Source organism: Hemiscyllium ocellatum, chromosome 22, assembly GCF_020745735.1.
Source record: "Hemiscyllium ocellatum isolate sHemOce1 chromosome 22, sHemOce1.pat.X.cur, whole genome shotgun sequence".
NCBI lineage: Eukaryota > Metazoa > Chordata > Chondrichthyes > Orectolobiformes > Hemiscylliidae > Hemiscyllium > Hemiscyllium ocellatum.
In genome coordinates, this window is record NC_083422.1 from 56,056,727 (window position 1) to 56,083,262 (window position 26,536).

General features: G+C 38.8%; 1 protein-coding gene across 2 annotated transcripts; it reads left to right on the forward strand.

Moving 5' to 3' along the window:
* Positions 1-26,104, forward strand: arl3b (ADP ribosylation factor like GTPase 3b). 2 transcript variants are annotated; one of them, XM_060842246.1, is made up of 7 exons: positions 1-62; positions 9,971-10,114; positions 13,895-14,011; positions 17,053-17,103; positions 18,145-18,330; positions 19,608-19,661; positions 21,966-26,104. In XM_060842246.1, the coding sequence occupies exons 1-6, from the start codon at positions 60-62 to the stop codon at positions 19,641-19,643; spliced, it is 537 nt and encodes a 178-aa protein (XP_060698229.1). In that variant the 5' UTR covers positions 1-59; the 3' UTR covers positions 19,644-19,661; positions 21,966-26,104. The 2 variants fall into 2 exon arrangements, with proteins under 2 accessions (XP_060698229.1, XP_060698228.1); XM_060842245.1 differs by lacking the exon at positions 19,608-19,661.
* The last annotated feature ends 432 nt before the right edge of the window (positions 26,105-26,536 follow it).

The window sequence follows — 26,536 nt, forward strand, 5'->3', positions numbered from 1 at the left end:
GCGTCATTGCGTCCTGACGTCGCCGCCCCTAGTTACCCCGTCGCTCTGAGGAGGACAAGATGGTGAGTGAGGGGCGAACCGGGCGGGGAGGGGGTGAAAGGCCGGCCGCGTTTCTCTCCGGGTTGGAGCGGGGTGTTTGTTTAGTTGCCCCTCTCCCTCTCCCTCTCCCTCTCCCTCTCCCTCTCCGAGGCCTGGGGCCCTGGCTCCTGGCCCTGAAGTGAGCGGTTGCTGTGACGCCATGGCCGGCCGAGCTCAGGCTGCGGGGGGAGAGAGTGTGTGGAGCTAGGCCCAGGCCCAGGGATTAGCGGCGAGGGAGAGAGAGAGACAGGGGGCCTCGTAATCCCACACCGCCCGCTCCACAGGCCTCGCTCCCTCCTGCACCCCTCTGGTTTTTTTGCTGGAGCGGTGTTGGTGGCGGGAGCCCCGAGCTCCAGTGTTGGGGGGGCGGGGAGTTTTTAAAGTCTGGGAATGATCGCTCACTCACACCCCCCTCCACCAGCACTCAGTGTTCTCCCCTGAACACCCCCCACCCTGCAGACCCCGCTGTGTGTGCTCCATCTGTGTTCCCCCACCGTGCAACGCCGCCTTGTTTTCTTCCCATTTGTCTCCACACGCCAGTTAGAATAGTGAATTACAACTAAATTCCTCCAGTTAGGTTTGTCAACCACTTCAAAAAGTGTGGTGCTGGTAAAGCACAGACGGTCTGGCAGCATCCGAGGAGCAGGAGAGTCGATGTTTCAAGTATAAGCGCTTCAGCCACACCACACTTTTTGATTCTGATCTGCAGTCCTCACTTTCTCCATATCAGCTCATTCAGAGCTATGATCTTTTATTTTCTTCAAGATATGCGAACCTAATGTGATCCTCATTGCTCTTCCTGGGTTGAATAAATGGGTAGGGTCATGATTCAATGAGTAAAAAATGAGGTCTGCAGATGCTGGAGATCACAGTTGAAAATGTGTTGCTAGTTAAAGCACAGCAGGTCAGGCAGCATCCAAGGAACAGGAAATTCGACGTTTCGGGCATAAGCCTTTCATCAGGAATGAAAAAGTTTTTCATTCCTGATGAAAGGCTTATGCCCGAAACGTCGAATTTCCTGTTCCTTGGATGCTGCCTGACCTGCTGTGCTTTAACCAGCAACACATTTTCAACTCACTCATGATTCAATGAGTTTGTTGTTTTTATTTGATTAATTTTCTGGTCATGTTCTCCTTTTAATTATTAAAGATTTGCAGTTATATTTTAGGTTATTACATTTTAATATGCTATACAATTACTTATTTTTGTGTTTGTCTTAATATATAGTCATATGAAACATCTAGTTTGTTCACAGAATGTGCCCACAAATATCAACATGGTGATTTTGTTTAATTTTAGGTGGTTTGATTTGAGGGGGAATATTTGGTCATAATACTAGAATAACTTATTTGCAACTCTTGGAGCTGAGACACTGTCGGAGGTTTAATGACTCATCAAAAGGACTGTAATTACTTTGTATCCTAGATTATTCTAAAGTAAACTTTACAGAGTCACGGTGCAATTTTAAAGTGAGATCTAATGATTGTAAGTTGTTGTTTTTAAAAATAATTACTTATAAAGTTCTCAATATGACACAACCAAATACGGCACCTCTGAATTAACAGGATGGTAGTTGAAAACAAACGGAGTAAGACAGCTGTTAAATCAGTGGTATCATATTGACACAAAGAAATAGGGCACCTCAGAATCTGTAGGATGGTGATTTTTTTTTAAAAAACTGAGTAAGACAGCTGTTAAATCAATGGTATTATTCAGAAGTAAACTGACTGAGCTTAGGCATGAAACATCAATTCTTCTGCTCCTTGGATGCTGCCTGACCAGCTGTGCTTTTCCAGCACTGCACTCTGATTCTGATTCAACAAAGAGTACAGAAAATAATTGCTGGGCTACAAGGAGAGGACACTGGAGTGGGACCAGCTGAGTTGCACTTCCAGAGACCTATGTGGTGAACCACCTGACCGTTTCTATGTTGTAACTATTCCAAAAGTGTGTATGGTCTGAAATCTTTTCAGGTAACTGTTACCTGAGAATTAGCCTTTGTCTTTTCTCCTCGGATCCCTAAAACTGAATTTAGTGTTGTTGCTGAACTGTGGTAGCTAATTAATTCTCTGTTCCTATATTATCTTTATTTCCAGCTTATAATTATCAAGCTTGCATTTAGAATTCTCAAATTCTTTGCCTGTTGGTGGTGAATTGATTAAGAAAATAAGTTGTTCCCTCTGAAATAGTGTAAAATTAGCTGTTGAGGTCTACAGTATGGAAAAAAGGCTTTTTGGCCCCTAAAATCTGCATTGGTCAAAAACAAACACCTAATTATTCCAATCTTATTTTCCGGCACTTGATCAATGATCTTGAAAGACTTAGCATCACAAACGCATATCCAAATGCTTAAATGTTATGATGGTTTCTGACTCTATCTCCCCTAAGGACAGAGTTCCAGATTCCTTCCGAGTGGCAAGGAAGGTTTCCTCACATCCCCTGTAAATATCCTGTTCCTTACTTTTAATCTCTGCCCCCTGTCATTAATCTCTCCACCAAAGGAAAAAGTTCTGTCTGTAAAAAATATTTATGCCAACAATTTTTATACATCTCAATCACAGCTGCCTCTCCTCATCTCTGTTCCAAGGAAAACAACCCTTCTTTATTCAATCCCTTTTCGTAGCTAAAACTCTCCAACCCAGGTATCGTCCTGGTAAATCTCTTTTCCCCCACCCGCATCCCCAAACCTTCCCTAGCGCTGTCACATCCCTCTTACAATGTGAATTCCAGAACTGTGTAAAATACGCTCACTTTGGTCTAACCAACTTTTTATATATTTCCAGCATAATCTCACTGCTTTTACAATCCATGATTCAGCTAATAAAGGCAAGTGTTCCACATACCTTCTCAACTATTGATGCACCTGTTCTGATACCTTAAGGAACCCATGGACATGTATGGAAAGGTCCCTCTGATACTGTGCTTTCTTTGTGGACTCCCACAAATTGTTAAGTAAAAAATGAGGTCTGCAGATGCTGGAGATCACAGCTGCAAATGTGTTGCTGGTCAAAGCACAGCAGGCCAGGCAGCATCTCAGGAATAGAGAATTCGACGTTTCGAGCATAAGCCCTTCATCAGGAATTCATCCCACAAATTGTTAGTCCTGCCCAAGTACATCACCTCACATCTAAATTAAATTCCATTTGCCATTGATCAGACCATCTGACCAGCCTGTCTATGTCCTTCTGTGATCTCCGGTTGTCTCGATGTTTATCACCTCACCAATTTTCATATAATCTGCAAGCTTGCTAATTAGTCCTCTTGCATTCAAGCCTCGATCGTTTATATGTATGACAAACATCAAGTGGCCAAGCACTGATCACTGCAGAACTCCACTGGACATCTACTTCCAGTCACATAAATACCCCTCTACCTGCCACTCAACTAATTCTGGATCCAACTTCCAAATTTCCTTGGATCCCTTGGCCTATTTCTTTTTGTTATCTGTCTCCCATTCAGGACCTTACCAAAAGCCTTGCTTGAATCCAAGTAAACTAAAGCAAATACGTTGCCCTCAAGTACACAACTAGACACCAAGTCAAAAATTCTTCAAGCTGGTCATGCAAGACCTCCCTTTAACAAAACCATGCTGATTGCTCCTGATTAAATCTCGCCTCTCTAAACTTAGGTTAATTCTGTCCTTCAGAATAGCTTCCAGCAATTTCCCCGCCACTAAGGGTAGACTGATTTATTTAAGCAGGATTACTCAGGGTAAGCATAGGAAGGATGTTAATGACTGGAACCAGTGATTTAAAGTTTAAGGATACAAATGTAAACAAGTGAGATTAAAAACTTTTTCACCCAGAGAGTGGTGATCTGTGGAATTCTATGCCACAGAAACGTTAGAGGCAAAAACATTAAATGGTTTCAAGAAGCATTGTGATGTAATTTCTAGGGCTAAATGGACCAACTGGTATGGGAAAAGATAGGGAGCAGATACTGGTTGGGTGATCAGCTATGATCACATTGAATCAGAGAGCAGACTCAAAAGGTTGAATGGCCTAATCCCCATTCTCTGTTTCTCTGCCAATTGTAGTAGTGGCTGTATTTGAATTTTATATTAATTAGTTTTCACTGGGGGAGAAATTGGACTGTATGGTAACAAGCATCCTGCTGTAGAGAAGTATTTTTAACAGTGATCATCCTTAAAATGTTGAAGAGATATGGAATTGCAGCAAGTATCTTTTATAGGATAGGAATTTGAAAGATGAGCTGTTATGAAACGATTAGGATATCACCGTATTCTGCACAATACATTATCCTGCAGCCGGGGTGGAATGATGGTGGGGGTGCTTCACATTGCGATTATTCAATGTCATGGTGCTTTCTCAGTGGGGTTAATTTGGATTTCCAGGATTATGTCCCAGCACTGGTAAAAGATTGGCAATGTAAATCCTGTAAGGTGATTTGTGATATGATGGTGTTCTTATGGCATGATTGCATTTATTGACACACTTATCAATTTCTCAGTTTCAAACATCTAGCAATAGTCAGAGGCTCATTTGAAATGGGTTATTTTCCCAATTCTGTACAACTGTCTCCAGAATCTCCTGACTATCTTTGGTTCCTCCTATTTTATCTGCATGCTGCTGTTCAGTGACATCATCTAAAACACTGCCAAGTTCCATGTGTTTGCTGACAGTGTGCAAAATACCTCGCTATCACCTCTCCCAATTCTGCTACAGCCGCTAAGCTTTTCATCTTGCACTCAGGTTGATTGAGGGCATTGCCCTGAGAAATAAACCAGAGAATGGCTTTGACCTAGTTTATTGAGTTGAAACAGTGTGTGCACATGTTCTTTTTGTTTGCAAAGAGCAGAGCACTGTGCATTAATATATATTTAATATATACAGTTTTAGGTACATATAAGTGCGCCACATTAGAAGCTCAAACTACAATTATAAATTGGTTGTCAGTATAATTCCTTGTATTATCCATTAGCCTTATCCAACTAACATTGTCCAATTACAAAATTACATCTAGAGTTGCAAGATTTGTAAGTGCAGGCTGGTTGCAAATGTTCAGTACTTTGCTTGTTGTGAATAACCAAAGTGATCTGCTTTTTGAGAGGTTTAGGGACATATGGTCTAATATCTCATGTCACTCTGACACAAATTCATACACCATATTACTCACTTCAATGAGAAATAAAATGTCTTTGAAAGCAACGTGTTAGTGATAAACACCACGACAATCCAAGGTAGTCTAAACTAGACTAGGTACTTCTCAAGACCAAGAGTAGCCACCAAAACTAACATCAGTTTCCAAGTTCTGTACCACCTGATGACTAACCTTTTGTTAGGTGATGAGATAATCAAAGTGACCTTGTTCTCGCCAATCGACATGTCACAGACATGCTTCTGGGAAGCAGTGTGACACTATCCTATTGATTTAGATTTATCTGGTGATAGATCTGATAGCGTCCTGGATTGGTATTCTTCTTTTATAATTTCCATTATAATAACCGCTTGGTTCCAGATTTCAGCACAATCTTAATTCAGACTTGAGCACTGGAGCTGAATGCCAGAGGGATGGGTAGAAAGGTGCCTTTGATAAGGCAGACATCACTAGGAATGTTACTAATAGTACAATTTGAATTTCATATTTATATTTAAGTGAGCATGTTATTTAAAATAATTGGCTCCAATAAAACATTTTAATGTTTGACCAATGGAGCCAAAGGTACAGTGATTGAAACTAGATTCCCTGTTGCAAGAACATGTTGCTGTCTTTAGCTGAACAGTTCATGTTGGTGATGCTAGAAAGATTTAAGCTCACGAGTGAAATGTAGAGCGATGGATGAACGCTAATGTTGAATCTACTGTTTACTTATTTTCTGTAGGGTCAATTGTTTGCAGAGAATTGCAGGAAATATTGCTTGTTTATATAAATTTAAAGAAAGCAATTTAGATGTCTAAACTTGAAGATTGTTTATAGCTTGCTGCAATGTTGAAGGATTCAGAGACACTGGAATAATGTCAGGCACAGTTTAGTTCAGATAAATGTAGCGTGATGCAGTTTGACTAAAGGAAAGATGTGGAAGATGTTCTTACCAGGGATGTGCTGAAGTTATTGGAACTGGCAAGCGCTTTCAGGTTATTAGTGTTCAGGTCACTGATTCCAACAGTCCACTGTCCTTATGGTACTGACAGCATCTGGCACATGCTTGGTTGTGGTCTGTTCTCTACTTCAAAAGTGATGTAATTGGATAACATTCTTGATAGACTCACATTTAATATTAGAAGTTACAAGCCTTTAGTGGCCTTTGAGTTGTCTTTTATGAGAGAACAAAAGAAAAAGTTGACAGATTAAGATTTGGAAAGAATTTGATAAGTTTAAAGCAAATTATTCTCCTGTGTGGTATTCCATAAAATAATAAAATCAGAATTGGCTGAAATTCCTTCAGCAAAATGGTGCTAAGTATAGGAACAAACTGACAGTTGAACAAGCTCCTGGTAAATAAAAAAAATCTTTTATAAATGGCATCTCAACTAAAAGAATTGGGATAGTAATTTGGCCATTATGCCAGTCTGCCCAATACTGTACCTGAGATACGTAACACAAAATGATAGATTTGTTAATCTGGCTCTGAGTTGCAGAGTTTTACTCTGGATCCTGGTATCAATTCTGTTGTTCTGGGTAGTGAAGGAGGGACACTTTTACAAATGAAATTAGGTGAGACAGCAGATCTTGAAACCAAACTTTTGCAATGATTACCAGTTACCTTTGGTTGTTAAGTAGTTACCATGAGACCAAGTGTTTTGAAGAAGTGTGTCTTGAATGATGTATGGCACACTTAGTGTTTTGTGTAATATACTGTAGATGCAAGAAAGTGAATAATGGGAATTGGGGAGTGGTGCTGCACAGGAATATTTTGAATTTTTCCAATTGCTGCTTTCCTGTGAAAATTTGAAGGGCAAGTCATAACTGCTACTCCTGTGAAATGGATAGATTGAAAAAACGAGAATGGGAAAATGTAAGATCCTTCCCATAAAGATGTGAATGCACCAAAATTAATTTTAATGCTTACAATTGGTTGTGCCAACAAAATTTTTTAAACTAAGAAAGCCATGGATATCAGCTGACCTGGTCATAGTGTGTAGGAAGATTATGTTAAATATACCACACAGGCTATTCATAGAGTCATAGAGATGTACAGCATGGAAACAGCATTTGGTCCAACCTGTCCATGCCGACCATTTATCCCAACCCAATCTAATCCCACCTGCCAGCACCCGGCCCATATCCCTCCAAACCCTTCCTATTCATATACCCATCCAGATGCCTCTGAAATGTTGCAATTGCACCAGCCTCTACCACATCTTCTGGCAGTCATTCCATACACGTACCACCCTCAGCGTGAAAAATTTGCCCCTTAGGTCTCTTTTATATCTTTCCCCTCAACCTAAACCTATGCCCTCTTGTTCTGGACTGCCCGACCCCAGGGAAAAGACTTGTCTACTTATCCTATCCATGCCCCTCATAATTTTGTAAACCTCTATAAGGTCACCCCTCAGCCTCTGACGCTCCAGGGAAAACAGCCTCAGCCTGTACAGCCTCTCCCTGTAGCTCAAATCCTCCAACCCTGCCAACATCCTTGTCAATCCTTTCTGAACCCTTTCAAGTTTCACAACATCTTTCCGATAGGAAGGAGACCAGAATTGCATGCAATATTCCAACAGTGGCCTAACCGATGTCCTGTACAGTCGCAACATGACCTCCCAACTCCTCTACTCAATACTCTAACCAATAAAGGAAAGCATACCAAACGCAGTCTTCACTATCCTATCTACCTGCGACTCCACTTTCAAGGAGCTATGAACCTGCACTCCCAGGTCTGTTTGTTCAGCAACACTCCCTAGGACGTTACCATTAAGTGTATAAGTCCTGCAAAGTTTTGCTTTCCCAAAATGCAGCACCTCGCATTTACCTGAATTAAACTCCATCTGCCACTTCTCAGCCCATTGGCTCATCTGGTCCAGATCCTGTTGTAATCTGAGGTAACTCTCTTCACTGTCCACTACACCTCCAATTTTGGTATCATCAGCAAATTTATTAACTTTAACTCTTATGCTCGCATCCAAATCATTTACGTAAATGACAATAAGTAGAGGACACAGCACCAATCCTTTTGGCACTCCATTGGTCACAGGCCTCCAGTTTGAAAAACAACCCTCCACCACCACCCTCTATCTTCTACCTTTGAGCCAGTTCTGTATCTAAATGGCTAGTTCTCCCTGTAATCTGTGAGATCTAACCTTGCTAATCAGTCTCCCGTGGGGAACCTTGTCGAACACCTTACTGAAGTCCATATAGATCACATCTACTGCTCTGCCCTCATCAATCTTCTTTGTTACTTCAACAAACTCAATCAAGTTTGTGAGACATGATTTCCCATGCACAAAGCCATGTTGACTTTCCCTAATCAGTCCTTGCCTTTCCAAATACATGTACATCCTGTCCCTCAGGATTCCCTCCAACAACTTACCCACCACTGAGGTCAGGCTCACTAAAGTTCCCTGGCTTGTATTTACCGCCCTTCTTAAACAGTGGCACCACGTTTGCCAACCTCCAGTCTTCCGGCACCTCATCTGTGACTATCGATGACACAAATATCTCAGCAAGAGGCCCAGCAATTACTTCTCTAGCTTCCCACAGAGTTCTCGGGTACCCTTGATCAAGTCCTGGGGATTTATCCACCTTTAACCGTTTCAAGACATCCAGCACTTCCTCCTCTGTGATCTGGACATTTTGCAAGATGTCACCACCTATTTTCCTACAGTCTATATCTTCCATATCCTTTTCCATAGTAAAATACTGATGCAAAATATTCATTTAGTATCTCCCTCATTTTTTGTGGCTTCACACAAAGGCCGCCTTGTTGATCTTTGAGGGACCCTAGTCTCTCTCTAGTTACCCTTTTGTCCTTAATATATTTGTAAAAACCCTTAGCTTTGGCAAATTGGATTCTCCTTAATTCTATCTCATGTCCCCTTTTTGTCGTCCTGATTTCCCTTTTTAGTATACTCCTACTTCCTTTATACTCTTCTGAGGATTCACTCGATTTATCCTGTCTATACCTGACATATGCTTCCTTCTTTTTCTTAACCAAACCCTCAATTTCCTTAGTTATCCAGCATTCCCTGTACCTACCAGCCTTCCCTTTCACCATGACAGGAATATACTTCAGCCTAATCAGTTAAAAAGCTATTACTTCCAAATAAACCTGTTGGACTATAATCTAGTGTTGTGTGATTTATAACTTTGTTCACCCCAGTTCAGTACCAACACCTCCATATCAAGCCTAATCAGTGTCAGTTTATGCTCCACTCAAACTGCCTTCCATATTTCCTCATCAAACTCTACCATTCATAATTCTCTATTCTCCCTTGTGATTGACTAGCTTTCACTGACCATTTCTATACTATTCATCTCAACTGCTCCCTGTAATTGTTCTCACGACCCTTTATCAACAGTTTTAAACTTAATTACATAATGTAAATCAGAAAATAGCAATGCTGAACTTTAGCTGTAGAAACTTGACTATTTGAGTGGCAGGAAAAAGTGGGGAGATGAGGTATCTGTGGAAAAATGAGTTAGAGTAGGAGACTCTGGAATTAATCTTAATTTTTAAGGGAAAGTGCAGCGACATTTGGCAGCTTAGTAATTAGCATAATTCCATCCCCTGTTGGAGCATGCATGCATACATAGACACACTGTTATTTGGATAATTTTCCTACTAGCGTTTGATAAATTTCACACTGTGTACCAAGTTTTAAAATCGAGAATCTTGTTTATATTCTTCTCAACACCTAGATTTGTAGGTCACTAGTGTAAAACCCAGAAAGCTGTCTTTTATGTGTGGCTAAAGATGACTTTTTCTTCTTCTTAGGGTCTCCTCTCAATCTTGCGTAAGTTGAAGAGTGCTCCTGATCAGGAGGTTAGAATTCTCCTTTTGGGTTTGGACAATGCAGGGAAAACGACATTACTTAAACAGCTAGCTTCAGAAGACATCAGTCACATCACACCCACGCAGGTAATATTTGTCATAAGTGGTAATTTCAAGGTTTTTTTAAAATTGTAAATAGTTCTGTGTATTTGCATGTTGCGATGGGTTAGACTCTGATTTTCATCTGAGATTGGAATTAGATTTCAGCCCAAATTAATGAGAAGAAAATCCCATCTGTCTGCTAGGTGGAACGGTCATATGTGTAATCAGTTTTGGCTACCTCGATCAATTTCTACAGGAATAGGTTTAAAGCAGGAAATTGCCATTCTACCACTGAATTAGGGGCAATCCCACTAGGGAGGCCATGGATGGCAGGTGTTGAAATTAATAATTTGAATCTGAGGAAGTGCCTAAGTGTAAAAAGTGAGGTCTGCAGATGCTGGAGATCACAGCTGCAAATGTGTTGCTGGTCAAAGCACAGCAGGCCAGGCAGCATCTCAGGAATAGAGAATTCGACGTTTCGAGCATAAGCCCTTCATCAGGAAGGCCTGATGAAGGGCTTATGCTCGAAACGTCGAATTCTCTATTCCTGAGATGCTGCCTGGCCTGCTGTGCTTTGACCAGCAACACATTTGCAGAAGTGCCTAAGTGGTCTAGGCGTATACAGAATATAGAGAGTTTTAGTTGAGATCTAACCATGTTTACTCATCCTTAGGATGGAAAACATTGACAAATGTTTCCAAAAAAGAAAATATTGTTTTCCTTAGCCTTAATGTGTGCGATATCTTTTAGAAAGATATCAAGATATGTAATTTGAAGGGAATGTATCTGTCGTGTAAATGCAGCTTTAAGTGCTACTGACCTCTATACAGTACTTAAATATTCAAAAGTATGTGACACCTTTGTGGTCAAGAAAAAGACACCTGAGGCTGCAGAAATTATTGGATTTGGTTTGCTTCTTAAGTTTTCCCCTATGACATGTTTATGATGTTGGCTGTGCCTGGAACCACCAGAACAATTCTCTGGGCATCATTAGATAATGGTTAATGTTTCCTCTAGGCTGCACATACTTATCAGCGTTACTGGAAGCCAATCTGCATATGGACCTCAGAGGTCTGAGCAGTGGGGGAAAAAAAATCGCAAGGAATGTTGACAAAGGTGTCTACATGGTTGATTAATTTGTCCTGGATTGACTGCCACTTATCTTGACTTTCTGCTTGTCAATTCTGAGATGAAATTTTAATATTAAAGTTGGTGTTGCACAGTATTTCAATTAAGGTGCTGTCTCATTTGAATAAAGAGAAATGCATATTCCCTTGCTCACCCGTTTGCCTTGTACCCTGTCCGCACTGCTTCTGCTGAGCAATATTGCTGTTTCATATTAGATACCATTGAAGAAGCTGAAAATAATTGACTGACACTGTTGAGATGTGATTTACTCCATGGATCCCACTGATATTTGTAGGTGTACTCAAAAGACCTTTTGTTTCATCTGTAGTTGAAGCAGCAAGCCTGGCTGACTATTGTTTTGTTTTAAAGCAGTTAGTAACCACTCAGATTATTTAAAGGATATGACTAGCAATTAAAACCAGTATTTTACACACAATGACTTAGTTAGATTTGGAGATCTGATTATTTTAGAAGCTTACAATTTAATTTTTTTTAAACCAAACCTCCATTTTATTTTAATTCAGTTGCACATAAAGCCACAAGTTGTCTTTAAGCCAAATGCTACATTATGTCAACTGCATGTGATAAACATTTCTTTTGCAAATCCTATTGTAATTCTAAGATGTGCATCCATACTGTGGTGGTTTTTGTAAAATGAGGTGGATCCTATATGGTCCTCAGAAATGAAGGATGCTTTCACAGACCCTACAGTGCTATTCCTTAAATATGTTTGCTGTGGTGAACTCTAGAAGTGTATCATGGGAGAAAAGAATTAAATAGTTATTCTTTTAAGTGATGGATTGCTCAATTTTTTTTCTCATCGTGATCATTTAAATGCTTACCTTTAAGTCTTTGGGTTTTGTTTACAGTTGTGTGATACCAAACCTGTTTGGGTTTTACTCAGACCTTTTTTTTTACTTTGGTGCCATTTGACCTTTTGCTGTATTCCTTCTTTGTACCCACAAGTTCACCAGGACACACTTTCCTTTCCCCATCTTCTGGCAGTTCAAATTGGTCATCCTCTCCCCTTCCACTCTTGTTCAAGCCCTTTATGTTACAGCTGTTCCCCAATTCTGTTGGCAAATTCTTATCTTGGTCGAGCTGGCCCTTCTAAGCACTGCCATCACATGCTGCTGCTTCAAGTGAATCAATGCACATTGCATAAATAGAAATGCCTAATGTGGGAAGTCCTGCCACAGTGTGCAGCAGTGGAAGAGCAGGAACAACGTGTACTGGAATTAACAGCAGTGATAAGAAGAGTGTGGATGCATGTTGAGGATAGGACCACGTAGCCTCTTCACAGGCTGAACCTAGAACATGGGTTGTAATTTGGAAAGCCCTTTTTAATAGGTTCCCAATAGTGGCTGAATTCGTACGTTTTCATATTGTATATTCTTATCAATTAATATGCATTCTGGTAATCAGTTTTGCAATTTTAAAATGGAACATGCCTATAATCTGTGTAGCAATTATTCCACTATTGAAGATGGTGGAAAGATTGGTATGTTTTAAACACGAACATTGTACTGAGATTCTTTGGTGTAATGAAAATTGTTTGCAAGCCAATTGGGGGAATATCCTTTAGTCATTGTATTAGGTGGATAATTACCTAGCCCTTCACTACAACAATGATTAATCTCCAACCTCAGATGAATTATGCATTGTATTCAACTCCCTTAATCCTACAGAAGCCATACAAAATGACCTCATTTAAGGTGGCACAGCATGTTTATGCCCTAAATTTCTGAGTAAGTAATGTCCCTCATAATTTGTATTATTCCCAACTATTTACTGCAGAGATTAGAATAAAGAGAATGTATGTAGAACAATGGAATCAGTTTATGTTGTAATAAGATGTGTTCAACTTTGAGTACGTTATGATTTATTCTACAAATAGAATGTTGAACCTCTTCACTCTGTCTATGCTAAATCTTTAGAAAGATATTAAATATTATTTAAATATAAATTTTACATCGGTTGACAAGTTTGAGGATTTCCGCTCATATTACTGAATCCCTGAGTTGACAGCTCTTGATTATGACAGGATTGGCATGGAACGTAAAAATGTTGTCTAAAAGAAGGTCAGTAAAGTTACTAGTGTTTTTTGAGCTCTGATATGATTTTTAAAATAAATAAATTATGAATACTGAATGTTTCTTTCAAAAGCTGATGTTTTAATTGAATGTATTCTTCTATTATTTCCATCCCCCTAACGCCATTCCCCTATATCCATTCTTCTTCCTACTTATGGCTGAAATTCTTATCCAGATCGATGGACATGTCAGTTCATATTCTCTGCTAACCTTCCATCTCCTTAAACTTTAGATAACCCAAAACTCTGTAGTGGGTATCTTGTTCTACATCATATCCTTTTTTTTTACCCCATTTATTGACTCCGGCACACCTAATGCTGTAAATTTTAACTGCTTGTCTGCTATTTAAATTCCTCTGTAATCGTGTTCTGTCCTACATCCAATATCTTTCGGTGCTACAATTTCTCTCACTCCGGCCTTCAGAGCACTTTCTCTTTTTTGAGGTGGTTTGAATTTCAACAAAAATGCCTGATGTAGGACTTAGCTTTGTGATGATGACTGCAGTTACTAATCGACTGTTGATTTGTTTGTAATTAATTTAGATTCATTGTAAACTTGCACTGGCGCTAACTTCATAAAATAAGTTCCTTTCTTATCTTCCCAGGGATTTAATATTAAAAGTGTGCAATCTCAAGGTTTCAAATTAAATGTGTGGGATATTGGAGGACAGAGAAAGATAAGGCCGTATTGGAGAAACTACTTTGAAAATACTGATGTGCTTGTGAGTATTTGCATGTTTACTCATGTTCTCTTCTGTATTCAACCTTATTGTCTGTTGACTTTTACCAGTATTGGTAAACTGGTTCTCTCTGTCATTAAAATTCCTCTTTTAATGTAAACAAAATGTAACCAAGATTTGATAGAATTTTAATTTATTAGTCTCAAATGTTGAAAATGTGTTGCTGGAAAAGCGCAGCAGGTTTCCCGAAACATCGATTCTCCTGCTCCTTGGATGCTGCCTGACCTGCTGCGCTTTTCCAGCAACACATTTTCAGCTCTGATCTCCAGCATCTGCAGTCCTCACTTTCTCCTAGTATCAAATGTTGTTGGCTTATCATTAATGCAGAGGATAGATTGGTCATGTCAATGCTCCCTAGTTTCAAGTACAGCAATTGGTAGCCCACAAACCCACCAACACACTAAAACAGCAGCTAATGAACTTGATGAACCGTAAATAGACAATAAGCAAAACTAATGTCATTTACAAAATTCCTGAAGAAGGGCTTATGCCCGAAACGTCGATTCTCCTGCTCCTTGGATGCTGCCTGACCTGCTGCGCTTTTCCAGCAACACATTTTTCAGTCATTTACAAAATACCTTGCAAGAACTGTAACAAACACTACACTGGACAAACAGGCAGAAAACTAGCCACCAGGATACATGAACATCAACCAGCCACAAAACGACATGACCCACTCTCTCTAGTATCCTTACATACAGATAAGGAAAGACACCACTTCGACCGGGACAACACATCCATCCTAGGACAAGCCAAACAGAGACACGCACGAGAATTCCTAGAAGCATGGCATTCCAACTGGAACTCTATTAACAAACACATTGACTTGGATCCCATTTACCACCCCCTGAGAAAAATAACAGGAAATGGTATCACCATAGGAAATGATGTCACCACAGGAAATGACATCACCAACCCTAGGAAACTGAAGCATATAAATACAAAGTGGGCAACATCCCCAGTACTTCATTCGGAGGCTCATTGAAGATGTTACCTAGTATGGTGACGAAGTGTCTGAAAACTAACCTTCTGACTCAGCAAACAAGCCTAAATCCACAGCACCTGAGCTTGTAGTTTTTGGGAAAAAAATACGAACTGGTTACAGTGCTTCTCTCTGTAACCCTAAGTCTCAGCATGAGCTGTGGAGCCAATAGGCTGGAGTAATTTTAGGTAAAGAGGGATAAGTTCTATATACCTCCAGCATGACTTCCCTGCTTTTGTAATCTATGCCTTGATTGATAAAGGCAAGTGTTCCATCGCCATCCTACTAACATGCCCTTCTCTCTTCACAGATCTGTCACAAGGACCTGAAAGGCAATTCTTAAATTAATTTTTTTAAAAATGTTTGTAGATTTGTTTCTTTTGTCTGTTCTAAATATATAACTTGATGTTTGTAAGGTAATTGCAAACCATCTTACTGTAACATTGATTCACTGATCCTTGGCTGCATTTTCAGTGTAACTGGTATTGATGCTAGCTATGCCAGACCCTAGTTTTTGAGTTAGAACAACCACAACATTAACTGCCAGATTAAAACAACCTGAATAATTCTTTAAAAACCATGATGCTCTCTAATGATTTCTTTTAGAAAAGGGTAAAGTGTGAAAGTTGTCTTTACAGACTTCCTGTGTCCAACTCAATTTTTGAGGTCAGTCTAATTTCCCACCAAGTATATTGACACCCTTCTGCATTTCTAACTGGTTCATCGGTGAAATATGGATTCAACTGAAAGATATATAATACTACACACGATCAGCTCTAAATTACTTGTGTACAACAGTTGAGAACTAAATGGGTCATGGCTGGTATGTCATTTTTATCCAAATTAGTCCTGTTGTTTATTGCTCAGATGACTGACCTATAGCTAGAATGGCATGTCAGGGGATGTGTTAAGGCCAGAATGCAACTTCATTCATAAACTATTGGCTATTATCATGTAAAGCTAGCAGCTTTAGTTTTCCGATTGGATATGATCAAACTAATCTAAGAACTTTCTTTCGTCAAACTCATCTTGCAGCTTAAAACACCTAAGGCGTTCAAGTTAATGCAGTTAGCATTGCTCACCAATGATGTGTATCAATGTAATAGGAGAGTATCCCAGTTTCAAAGATATATATGTTCTTGTTCTGGAATTAGGAAAGTGTAAAGATCAGTTAGCCTGAAGCAATCTCAATACTTGTGCTGTATTAGGTAGTACCATTAACTGAGTTAGCACACAGTATATTGTTCATTCACCCCAAAATCAGAGGAATCTTTATGCCCCCCTTATATGGTGGGCAGTAAAAGCTAGTGACACCCATATCCAAAGTCATACTGCATTATACAGTATAAAATTGGATTTTTCCACACACATTGATTGCATGTAGAACTGACGCTAATGTAAACTTCATATATGTTTTCAAAATCTCTAATCTCAAAAATACTGACAATGGAGCAAAAAAAATTAGCTCTGTATTGACAGAAGCATGTGAAACATTAACCTTCCATTCTTACCACGAGTACCTGACTTGCTCACTGTTTGCAACATTTTCATTTTTGATTCAGATTCGCAGCACCTGCAATGTTTTTTGCAGGATAAAACTATACTGCTTTGTTCAAACAAAAAGCCAAAAAACTGTGGGTGCTGGAAATTGGAAACAAAAACAGAAGTTGCTGGAAAAGCTCCGTTGATCTGGCAGCATCTGTGAAGAGAAAGCCGAGTTAACATTCCTGGTCTTGTGACCCTTCTTTGGGATTGCTTTGTTCCTATTCTTTATTATGTGGAAATATTTAGACGGGATTATTATTGTTAGGAAGCTAACAATATGTTGTAAATATCTTGCTCGGTTTTCATTGCTGTTATTGTGATCAAGGCAAGAATTATCTCTATTCTAAAGTGGGTAATAAAGCATTTAGTTTTTGCCTGTTTGTAAGCCATTTTAAATAGCTGCATTTTTCTTTAAGTTGTAAAATTCAAGGATTTTTCTTACTGTTTTTGCAATGTATCTTCTCTGACTTTTAAACCAATTGCAATTTTCTTCCAGATCTACGTCATTGACAGTGCAGACCGAAAAAGATTTGAAGAAACGGGGCAGGTGAATAGCATTATTTTTCCTCCCGAAATTTTATATGCACAGCTGTATCAATCCATGATATGGTACAGCATGACTCTGCAGTGCTCCTTTCATTTTACTCTATCTGACCAGCACGACAAAGTACATAGTAAGTAAAAATGAAAGTGGGTACAATAATTAGGGAGTAAGAAATTATTCTTTTTTTGTTATTGATATGCATTTGTATTTTTTCCAGCTGTGAGTGAGTTCTGACATACATATTGCAAAATGTCCTTTTTTTAAACCACCTGCACATTGACTAATCAATTTATCACTTTTCCCAGCATTTCTTCCTTTGGCTTGAAATCGATTTACGCCTGATTCTAAATTAGTGAAGCTTAATGGGTGAAGATTAGTAGAAAGAGTACAGTTAATTCAAGGTTGAGTCTTTAGTTGACTTTTTAGTGTGAGGAGACAGCATATTTAGAACTCAATAAAAAACGAAAGGAAAATCTTCAGGAGATAAGAGATCACAATGGAATGATACTGCATTGGAGGCTAAAAAATCAATTGTTCCTTATGTATATTTAAAATATTAAATGACCCAACTAAGAAGATAATTGCTGTTTCAATTTAGCATTATTTTCCTTCGATAAGAAGATAAAGAACTTTGTAAATTTACCTTGCTTTGTAAATTGAATGGTTTAGGCATTCTTGACTGTAATAATATGCAGTGAAGCCATCCAGGATAAATATGCACCTAAAGTAATGAGGTGAGGTGATGTGTATGAGAGAAAACAAGCATGAAGGCAAACCAAGCAACTCATTTTTATCTCTGAATTCGCTTTTGAAATTGGGTGCTTATTTGCATAGGATTCTTACACTTTAAAATGCTAGTTATGGTCCTGATACTGTAAAGTGTTGTAGGGATAACAAGGTTCAATTGGTGCACTTACTAAATAATTGTCAGAAAACCCCTGACATCTGGGCAATCATGAATGGGTAATAAATGCCAGCCTGGCTAGAGGTGCCTATATCCTGTGAATGAATAAAAAGAACGTTTTTATTTGAATATGTTTTCAGGAACTTGCTGAGCTTCTGGATGAAGAGAAGCTGAGTGGTGTTCCTGTTCTCGTATTTGCCAACAAACAGGACTTGCTTACAGCTGCCCCAGCATCCGAAATAGCTGAGGGATTGAATCTGCACACAATTCGTGACCGTGTTTGGCAAATCCAGTCTTGCTCTGCACTGACAGGAGAAGGTGTGCAGGTATGCTGCTGCAATTCCTTTCTTTTATATCCAGAAAGTATGCAATAATTATGGTGTACATTGTGTATTGTCATCCTTCTTAGATTACACTAACAGGGGTGTGACAATTTCTTGAAAATACTGAGCATGGCTTGGGAGCAGAATATTGAACTGTGTTGTCCTAGAGACACTCAGATTATTTCTACCTACAGAATATTAATCCCAAAGAATGGCAAAATATTAATCAAATGTTTTAGTTTATTTCCTAGAAATCTCCAGTTAACATAGAAACTAGGAGCAGGAGTAGACAATTCAGCCTTTGAGCCTGCTTTGCTGTTCATTGTGATCATAGCTCATCCTCTGTCTCAATATCATATTCCTGCTCTCTCCAAACCCTGTTCATGCCTTTAAAATCTTTTAAAAATATCTATCTTTCTTGAATATATTTAATAATCACATAACACCAGGTTATGACTTAACAGGTTTACCACATATACTCGAGCAATATTTGATCTCATGCAAATGTCAACCCCCTATTGTTGGCCAAAAGATCTGAAATTTTCCATATATCTTGTGTAAAACTTGATCCTAGTTCTTCAAAGGAAACAGTTCAAAATTAATGGGTCAGTGTGCCAACTCCAGCTTTCCAGTCTGCTGGTTGTCCTACTCCACTCCAGGTCTGTCACTTTACTGGCTGTCGCACTGTGCTCTAGGTTTCCAGAATTACTGTTCTTCTTCCGTTTAGAAATCAATTGGGTTTCTAATGATACAGTATGAATTTTGATTGGCATGCATTTTAGCTCCTCAAAAGTGGTATCCATGTGAAAGTCAACTCCATAAATTTAACCTTTAAACAGTAGTCAAAGAAATTAAACTATAACTCAAGTATATATGGTATTTGAATTAACAAGCTTTCATAGTATAGCCCCTTCATCAGGCAATGAGAAAGGGAAACACACAGAATTTATGGACAGTGAGATTAAAAGATCAAATGTGCAAGTACAGTATCAAATCATAAGTCTCTGCAAGTGACCAAGACAGTGTTACAGCGTGTAAGTAAAAGTGGCAATAGCTGTGAAACGATTGAAAGGATGACCTATAATCCAATTAAATGAGTCAGAGAGAAAAGTACAGAAAATTTAAAAATAAGGTGTTGCTGGAGACAAACCAAATGACTAGAATAACACTGAACAGAAACAAGCTACTGAAAAAGCTCAGCAGGTCTGGCAGCTTCTGTGAAGAAGAATCAGAGGAAGGGTCACTGGACCCGAAAGACTAACTCTGATTTCTCTTCACAGATGCTGCCAGACCCGCAGAGCTCCCCCACCACATGATGATGTCAAAACAGGACAGTAAGGAAGATTTTACAAATATAAAAGTGTTTTGGGGTCACATGTAGTGTGACATGAACCCAAGATGACAGTTGAGGCCATCTTCCATGGGTACGGAACTTGGCTATCAGTTTCTGCTTGGTGATTCTACGTTGTTACGAGACTCGAAGGCCACCTTGGAGGATGCTTACTGAAGATTGCGAGCTGAATGTCCTTGACCGCTGAGGTGTTCCCTTCTGGGAGGGAATATTCCTGTTTTTCGATTGTTTCACGATATCCATTCATCTGTTGTCGTAGCGTCTACATGGTCTTGCCAATATACAGTGCTTCTGGATATCCTTGCCTGAAGCGTATGAGATGGACAACATTGGCCAAGTCACATGAAAACCTATTGTGTATGTGGTGGCTAGTGCTTCCAAATACAGAAGGTGGCATGGTGGCTCAGTGGTTAGCACTGTTGCCTCAGCACCAGGGTCCCAGGTTCGATTCCAGCCTCGGGTGACTGCCTGTGTGGAGTTTGCATGTTTTCCTTGTGTCTGCGTGGGATTCCTCTGGGTGCTCCGGTTTCCTCCCACAGTCCAAAGATGTGCAGGTCAGGTGGATTGGCTATGCTAAATTATCCATAGTGTTAGGTGCATTAGTCAGAGGGAAATAGATCTGGGTGGGTTACTCTTTGGAGGGTCGGTGTGGATTGGTTGGGCCGAAGGGCCTGTTTCCACACTGTAGGGAATCTAATTTTTAAAAAACTCTCAATGTATCCTCGAGTATAATTCCCATGTGACCTCCCATCTATATTATTTTCAAGCTCCAGTCATGATGGCTTTATCAAAGTCTTAATAAGGCACTTTGGTAAAGCAACATATAAAGTAAAATGCTAATTTCCTCCTTTTGAGGGTTTTTATTTCACTTGGATGTGGACATTGTTGGCAAAATGACCATTTGTTTTGCAAACATTTTTCCCATGTGAAGGTTGGGGTGAGATATCTACTTCCACTGCTTTGAAGATGCTCCATTAATTCTGTTAGAATGTTGAACTAATGACAGTGAAGGAACAGTGATATTGTTCTAACTCAGGATGATGTGTAACTTGGAGGTGGTGCATCTGCTGCAGTGAAAGCCATGTATTTAGGGGGCAGTGTTGAAACCTTGGTGAGTTGCTGCATTGCACCTTGTAGATTGTAACTGCATTGTGCAATATGCCAGTGATGCAGGGAGTACGTATTTAAGATAATGGGTGTAGTGGCAGCCAGGTGGTCTGCTTTGCCCTGGACAGAGAAGCATCTGGAGTGTTACTGGAAATGCATCATCCAGGCAAGTGAGGAGTATTCCAACAAACTCCTGACTTACACCTTGTGGTGTAAAGCTTTGGGCAGCAAGAAAATGAGATATTCATCACAGAATACCCAGCCTGTTGATCTGTTTTGTAGCTTCTGTGGCTTGTTCATCTAAGCTTCAGATCAGTGATGACCACAGGATGTTCACGGTAAGGGAGTCAACAGTGTTAATGTCAATGTTGTCAAGTTAGACATTTTCTGCTTTGAGATGCTTATTGCCTACTGCAAATGTTATTTCCCACTTGGCAGCGAAATCTTGCTGTTTGTGGGCGAAGTCTGTATCATTATCTGAGAAATTGTAAGTGGGAATGAAAATGCAACTGAATCATCAGGAAACATCCCCACTTCTGATCATCTTATAAAGGAAATATCATTCATGAAGCTGAACGTGGTTGGATGTAGGACTCTGAACTCAGTCACAGTTCAGCGTAAACAAAGACTTTTCTCTCTCTAATCATTTCTACTCTTTGCCACAAATCCACCTCTTAATTATTCATGTTGTTATTAGGTTAGAAGAATCTGTTGTTGTTTTCACCTTCACAGAATTCCTAGACCATGCAGGTGAATTATTTGGATGTGTCTCACACACCAGAAGCTTAATTTCATAGGATATTGCTGTCATTAAAGGTAGATCAAGTTGCTATTACCCAACTCTCATTCCAGTCCTAATGGATTGTCTGGAATTCCTATGCCATTGCCCAAGTGCTGAGAGAAATCTCTGTCTGGAATAAAGATTTCCTGAATCTTCCATTCAGTACCTTCAAGATCCCCACTTGGGCTGCACAAAGCTATTGTGGTCCACTGGGGTGATGTGTTTCAAGGTAGGGGAGCTCCAAGACTTCTCATTTGTTCACCCTTTATTCAAAATGCTGAGTGAGTACACAAGTGGGTTTGTCAGCAACACCTGTTCAGGAAATTGAATTTTGGTTTAGCACTCACCTACACTTGCTAAAAGGCACTGAATCCTGCTGTGTAATTTAATATTTTTCAGGATGGAATGAACTGGGTCTGCAAAAATGTCCATGCAAAGAAGAAATGAAACTGCTACTAAGCGCAAAGGGGGGAACCAAAAGAGACCGTTCCTAGCTTGATGACACTAATCGTCCTGACCAAAACCTTCACTACCATTCACAGTTTTAGCTATGTACCAAGAAGAAATCTGGAAGTCCTATAGCTCCGATACACTACCTGAATTTCCATAGCGCTTTTATAAATACTGTATCTGTTCTATGAATGTTGCTACAATACATCAGTCTGTGCATCTTTTGTACAATCCTTCAGATGGTGGTGTGCTAAAAATTTCATGGACTGATGTGCAATAATAACTCTTATGGAACATGCCTTTTTTTTGCTGCAAGGTTTAAAATAAATTATAATTGTCACAGTCGGTTACATGTTTTGATCATCAAGATACGTTTTATAATAGGAAACACTAATCTCCCATCCCTTCCTTTTGTGGTTTGAAAGAATCTCTTCTATTTAAAATTGTTCTGGTTTGTGTGCCCCTTCGCAGAGAACTGTATCCAGTTTAGTGTGTACCAATAAATATATATTTTCTTAATTGAACTGGAATGAATTGTACAAAGGGAATGATTTGATTTTCCTTTCTACTCCTAATGGTTGTGCATAGTCCTGGAGCATCATTTCTCCAAACTGTTGAAGCCGTCACTAGCTCAAAACGGTGGAGGCACAGGATAACTCTTGCAAATAAACTCAACAGGTGCTTGCAAATAAACTCAACCCAAAAATGTAGCAGTGCAATTTCTCAAAAGGTAGTGGGTCCACAATTACGATTGGTATTTCAGGAGGGCAAATCCTGATCTTGAGGGTTTCTCTAGGTTTCCATGAGGAAGGAGTAACTTAAATTTGACCCTTGTATTTCAGTCCCTGACCATACTGTGATTACTTTGTTAGTGAAATTATCTGTATGTTTGACCGATTCCTTAACTATTTATTTGCTATAATTCTGATCAGATCTTTGAACGATTTTCAGTGTGAATAGCCACTGTCCTACATGATTTCAATAAGAGGGAGCCACCTTTTTAAATGTAGATTTTAGTAACCGTAACTAGCTTATTTGAATCATTAAATATTGTTGGACCTTGTAAACGGCAGTAGTTGAGGGTGCAAAGGTGTTTTACATCAGAGTAAAACTCAAGGGACCCTTTCAGCTACGCAAGTCTTTGCACGCAACAATGGCCTGACTGCAATTCAGGCCTTTCGTTATTGTTGATATTGGTACACCAGTATCTTTATTCTTGAGAGGAAGTGGCAAATCTCTAATTTCAGTTGGATTGAATAAAATATACGGTCAATTTGCAGCAGTTACCAAGTGCGTGAGATTGCTACAACTTCTAAAATTGTGTTTGGATCTTCATGACAACGTGTAGCTTTGCTTGCTTCCCATTCTTCCTGTTGGCAAGGATATCCTTTGTCACGAAATGCTAAATAACACTACTGTATGTTCACAAAACCTCAATTACAGTGAAGGCAGACATCCTTAAAAAAAACTGTATCGAGCTGTACAGCACTAGCTAAGAAACAATCTAGAAAATGGTTCCTAGTTTGTCATAACTTAGTGAAGCACTCACCAAACATTTTGTGGCACTGTCGTGCAGATGTGTTCTGACTTAAGTGTATTTCTACAGAAATGTCCCTGTGAAGGAACCCAGACTGGCACACAATCCCCTAGATTTTCTGCCTAATAAAATTGTGTTGTGATGTTGAAATCTGAGTGTGTCCAAGCTTTAACTATGGAGAAAACAAGCAGTTGATATAGAGAACTCCAGAGTCTGCAGCTGATATAGCAAGCATGGTGGACTCAATTTGTTTTCAGTCTTGAATAGGTGATCAAACATATTAAACGGTTACATGTGTATGTGTGAGAGACAGTAGACCCAAATTTTATAGCAGACCAAACTGAGCTCTAACTTGGTCTTTGTTTTTTCAGTATTATAACATTATTCCTATTTAAGTAATAAACATAAATAGTAGATGAAAAATAAGCAGCAATGATTTCCTTTATGAAGTAAAGTAGATTTCACTTTGTTTGATCCCTGTTTAGCCATATTACTCATGATAGTGCTTTACATGTCTCTAGTGTGTTTTTTTGCCCTAGTCTTTACTGTTTATTAAGCTAAAGTGCTCTCCTTAACTCAACAGTTTTTGGTCTTGCTTTTTAATTATATCTTGTTCTTCATTACCATTCACCACCAGTGAATATTTTATGCACAATGCATCAAGATTTTTTGTTATTCTTTGCGCAGTTGCTTCTCATAAATGTTTAAAGTTTGGATAAAATCATTCTATCCCATTGACTAGGCTTTTTCATTACTTTGTAAGGTATTTAATTTATGTACAAGTAAGTGATTTATTAGTGCACATTTAAATCAAACTGGTAGTAAAGTGGTAGTAAAGATTATTCAAAGGTTCCGGACCACTGCAGATGCTTGTTAATGGCCTCTGCTGGCTGGTTAAGAGTCAAGGTTCTCAAAATATCCCAATAACTATCCATGTGCCTGACATGTTAGGCTGAATTCTGGTGGCAGTAGTTTGCTGACAAGCTTGTTTGGTTTTTAAAGTTTGAGGGCTAGTATCTCAGTACTGTTATTAAGTATATCAATCACGCAAGTTTACTCTATTGCCAGCAATAACAGGTTGCAACCATCGATAACTGAGCTGTTTGGATGAAGATTTAATCTATAAATGTTGGAAATCAGAGAACAAAAAACTGGAAATTAACAACTGGCCAGTCAACAACAAAATAAAAGAAAAAGGTTGCATTTAGTTGAGATATTTTTTAAAAATATTTATCAACTGCATGGTTGTATAATTTTTAAATTTTTTTTGAACCAGTAACACTAATCCATGACTGATAGTTGTCCACAAACACCTCACTTGTAAATTCATATGGTTCCATGAAGGACAGATTTCTATTTTTGTCAATACTTGTGTGATCTTGAAGTCCCTTGAGTTTGTAAAGTAAACCATCAACCAATAAGTGAGAACACAATTTACTCACATTGTCTGAAAATAGTAATTAGGTTTGTTAAACATCTATTACATCTTGCAGAAATATAAGTCAAACTCTTCACATAAGGGCTTCACTGATTTTTATAGCCAGTTAATGTGATCTGAATGGGTAAGCTTATTCTAAGGGGACATTAGATTGCCCTGGTCTGATCAGTATCCATTCCAGTAACCTGTTAGTTAAGGTCCTGATACAGTGCAATGATTGTTCTTTAAGTATGCTGATCAAAACTAATGCACTGACAGAAAATGAAATACGCTCTCAATTTGGAGAAGAAAAGAAGTCTTCAATTTCTTAATTGTTTAGATCAACTTTAATTCGGTGGCTTCTTAATTGCAGACAGCTCAGACAGTCATGTGGCAATAGCCAGTCTATTGGTTTCAGATTTCAAACTGGCTAAATGCTTCTTTTCTGCCCTGTTACTTATTTGAATTCTTATCGTTGATCCCTTCTGGCAGGTAACATGCACTTCATTGGGTTAGATAGTTGTAGACCTCCTCTGATTTTGTTATAAATTCAATATCACTGTTGTAATCTTTTACCTCTTAAGGTTAACCATCTAAGTTACACTTGTAAATGTTGTCGCATTCATTTTGAAAAGATGTCTGAACAGGAACAGGTGGGGTGAAGGGAAGTTTAAGGGTTAAAATTTCAAAAGGGATAATATAACATTTAATTTTGTGTATTGCTCAATGCATTGAGTAATATTGTATTTCAATCTTGTTTAAGTACAGTATCACATTCCAGTGTAACTTGGATAGAATGGGTTTTTATCAAGAAGTTCCTTCCCATTTCCTATGACATTATTTTTTAAAATATACGCTTGCTAGTTAAGTCCCTGAGTGCATGTGTTGGTAAAGTGTAAATGATCGTGAACCTTTAATATGCAGTCATCTTGCATTCTTTATTTGGATGTAGATATTCTGTCTGTGGTTATTAAGTTCATTGTTATGGTGTTATCAGCTGTTTTCAGCTTTTATATTTTTTCATTAGTCAAGAAGCAAATAAAGATACTGGTATTTTGTCATAGTCCATACTGTACACAATGTAATTCAAATGAAAAATGTCTTGTTCATGGAATAAAGACTATTTAATAGAAATTAAGGGAAATTGAATGGGCTTATTTTCCCATCTCCTTTCACCTTTTATCAAGAAATAGGTGAAGTGCTGAAGTACATATGCAGTTCACCACCATTGTTGAAAATAATTGCTCAAAGTGGTTGAAAATAAACTTTTCTTGTCTTCTCAGAAACAGGAGCTGTATTCAGCTCCTTTGGGATGAGCTACCAAACTTGTATTTATACGGGACTTTATAACATCCCAAGGCTTTTCACAGGAGCGTTATATAACGTACGACACTAAACCACATGAGATTTTAAAGCAGATTACTATAAGCTTGATCAAAATGATATGTTTTAATAGCTGTTATAAAGGAAAGAAGAGGTAGAAAGGTTTATAAGGGGAATTTCTAGAGTTTGAAGTGAAACATCATTGATAGAACTTGTGACTTGGCTTCTTGGAGGCGACTAGGA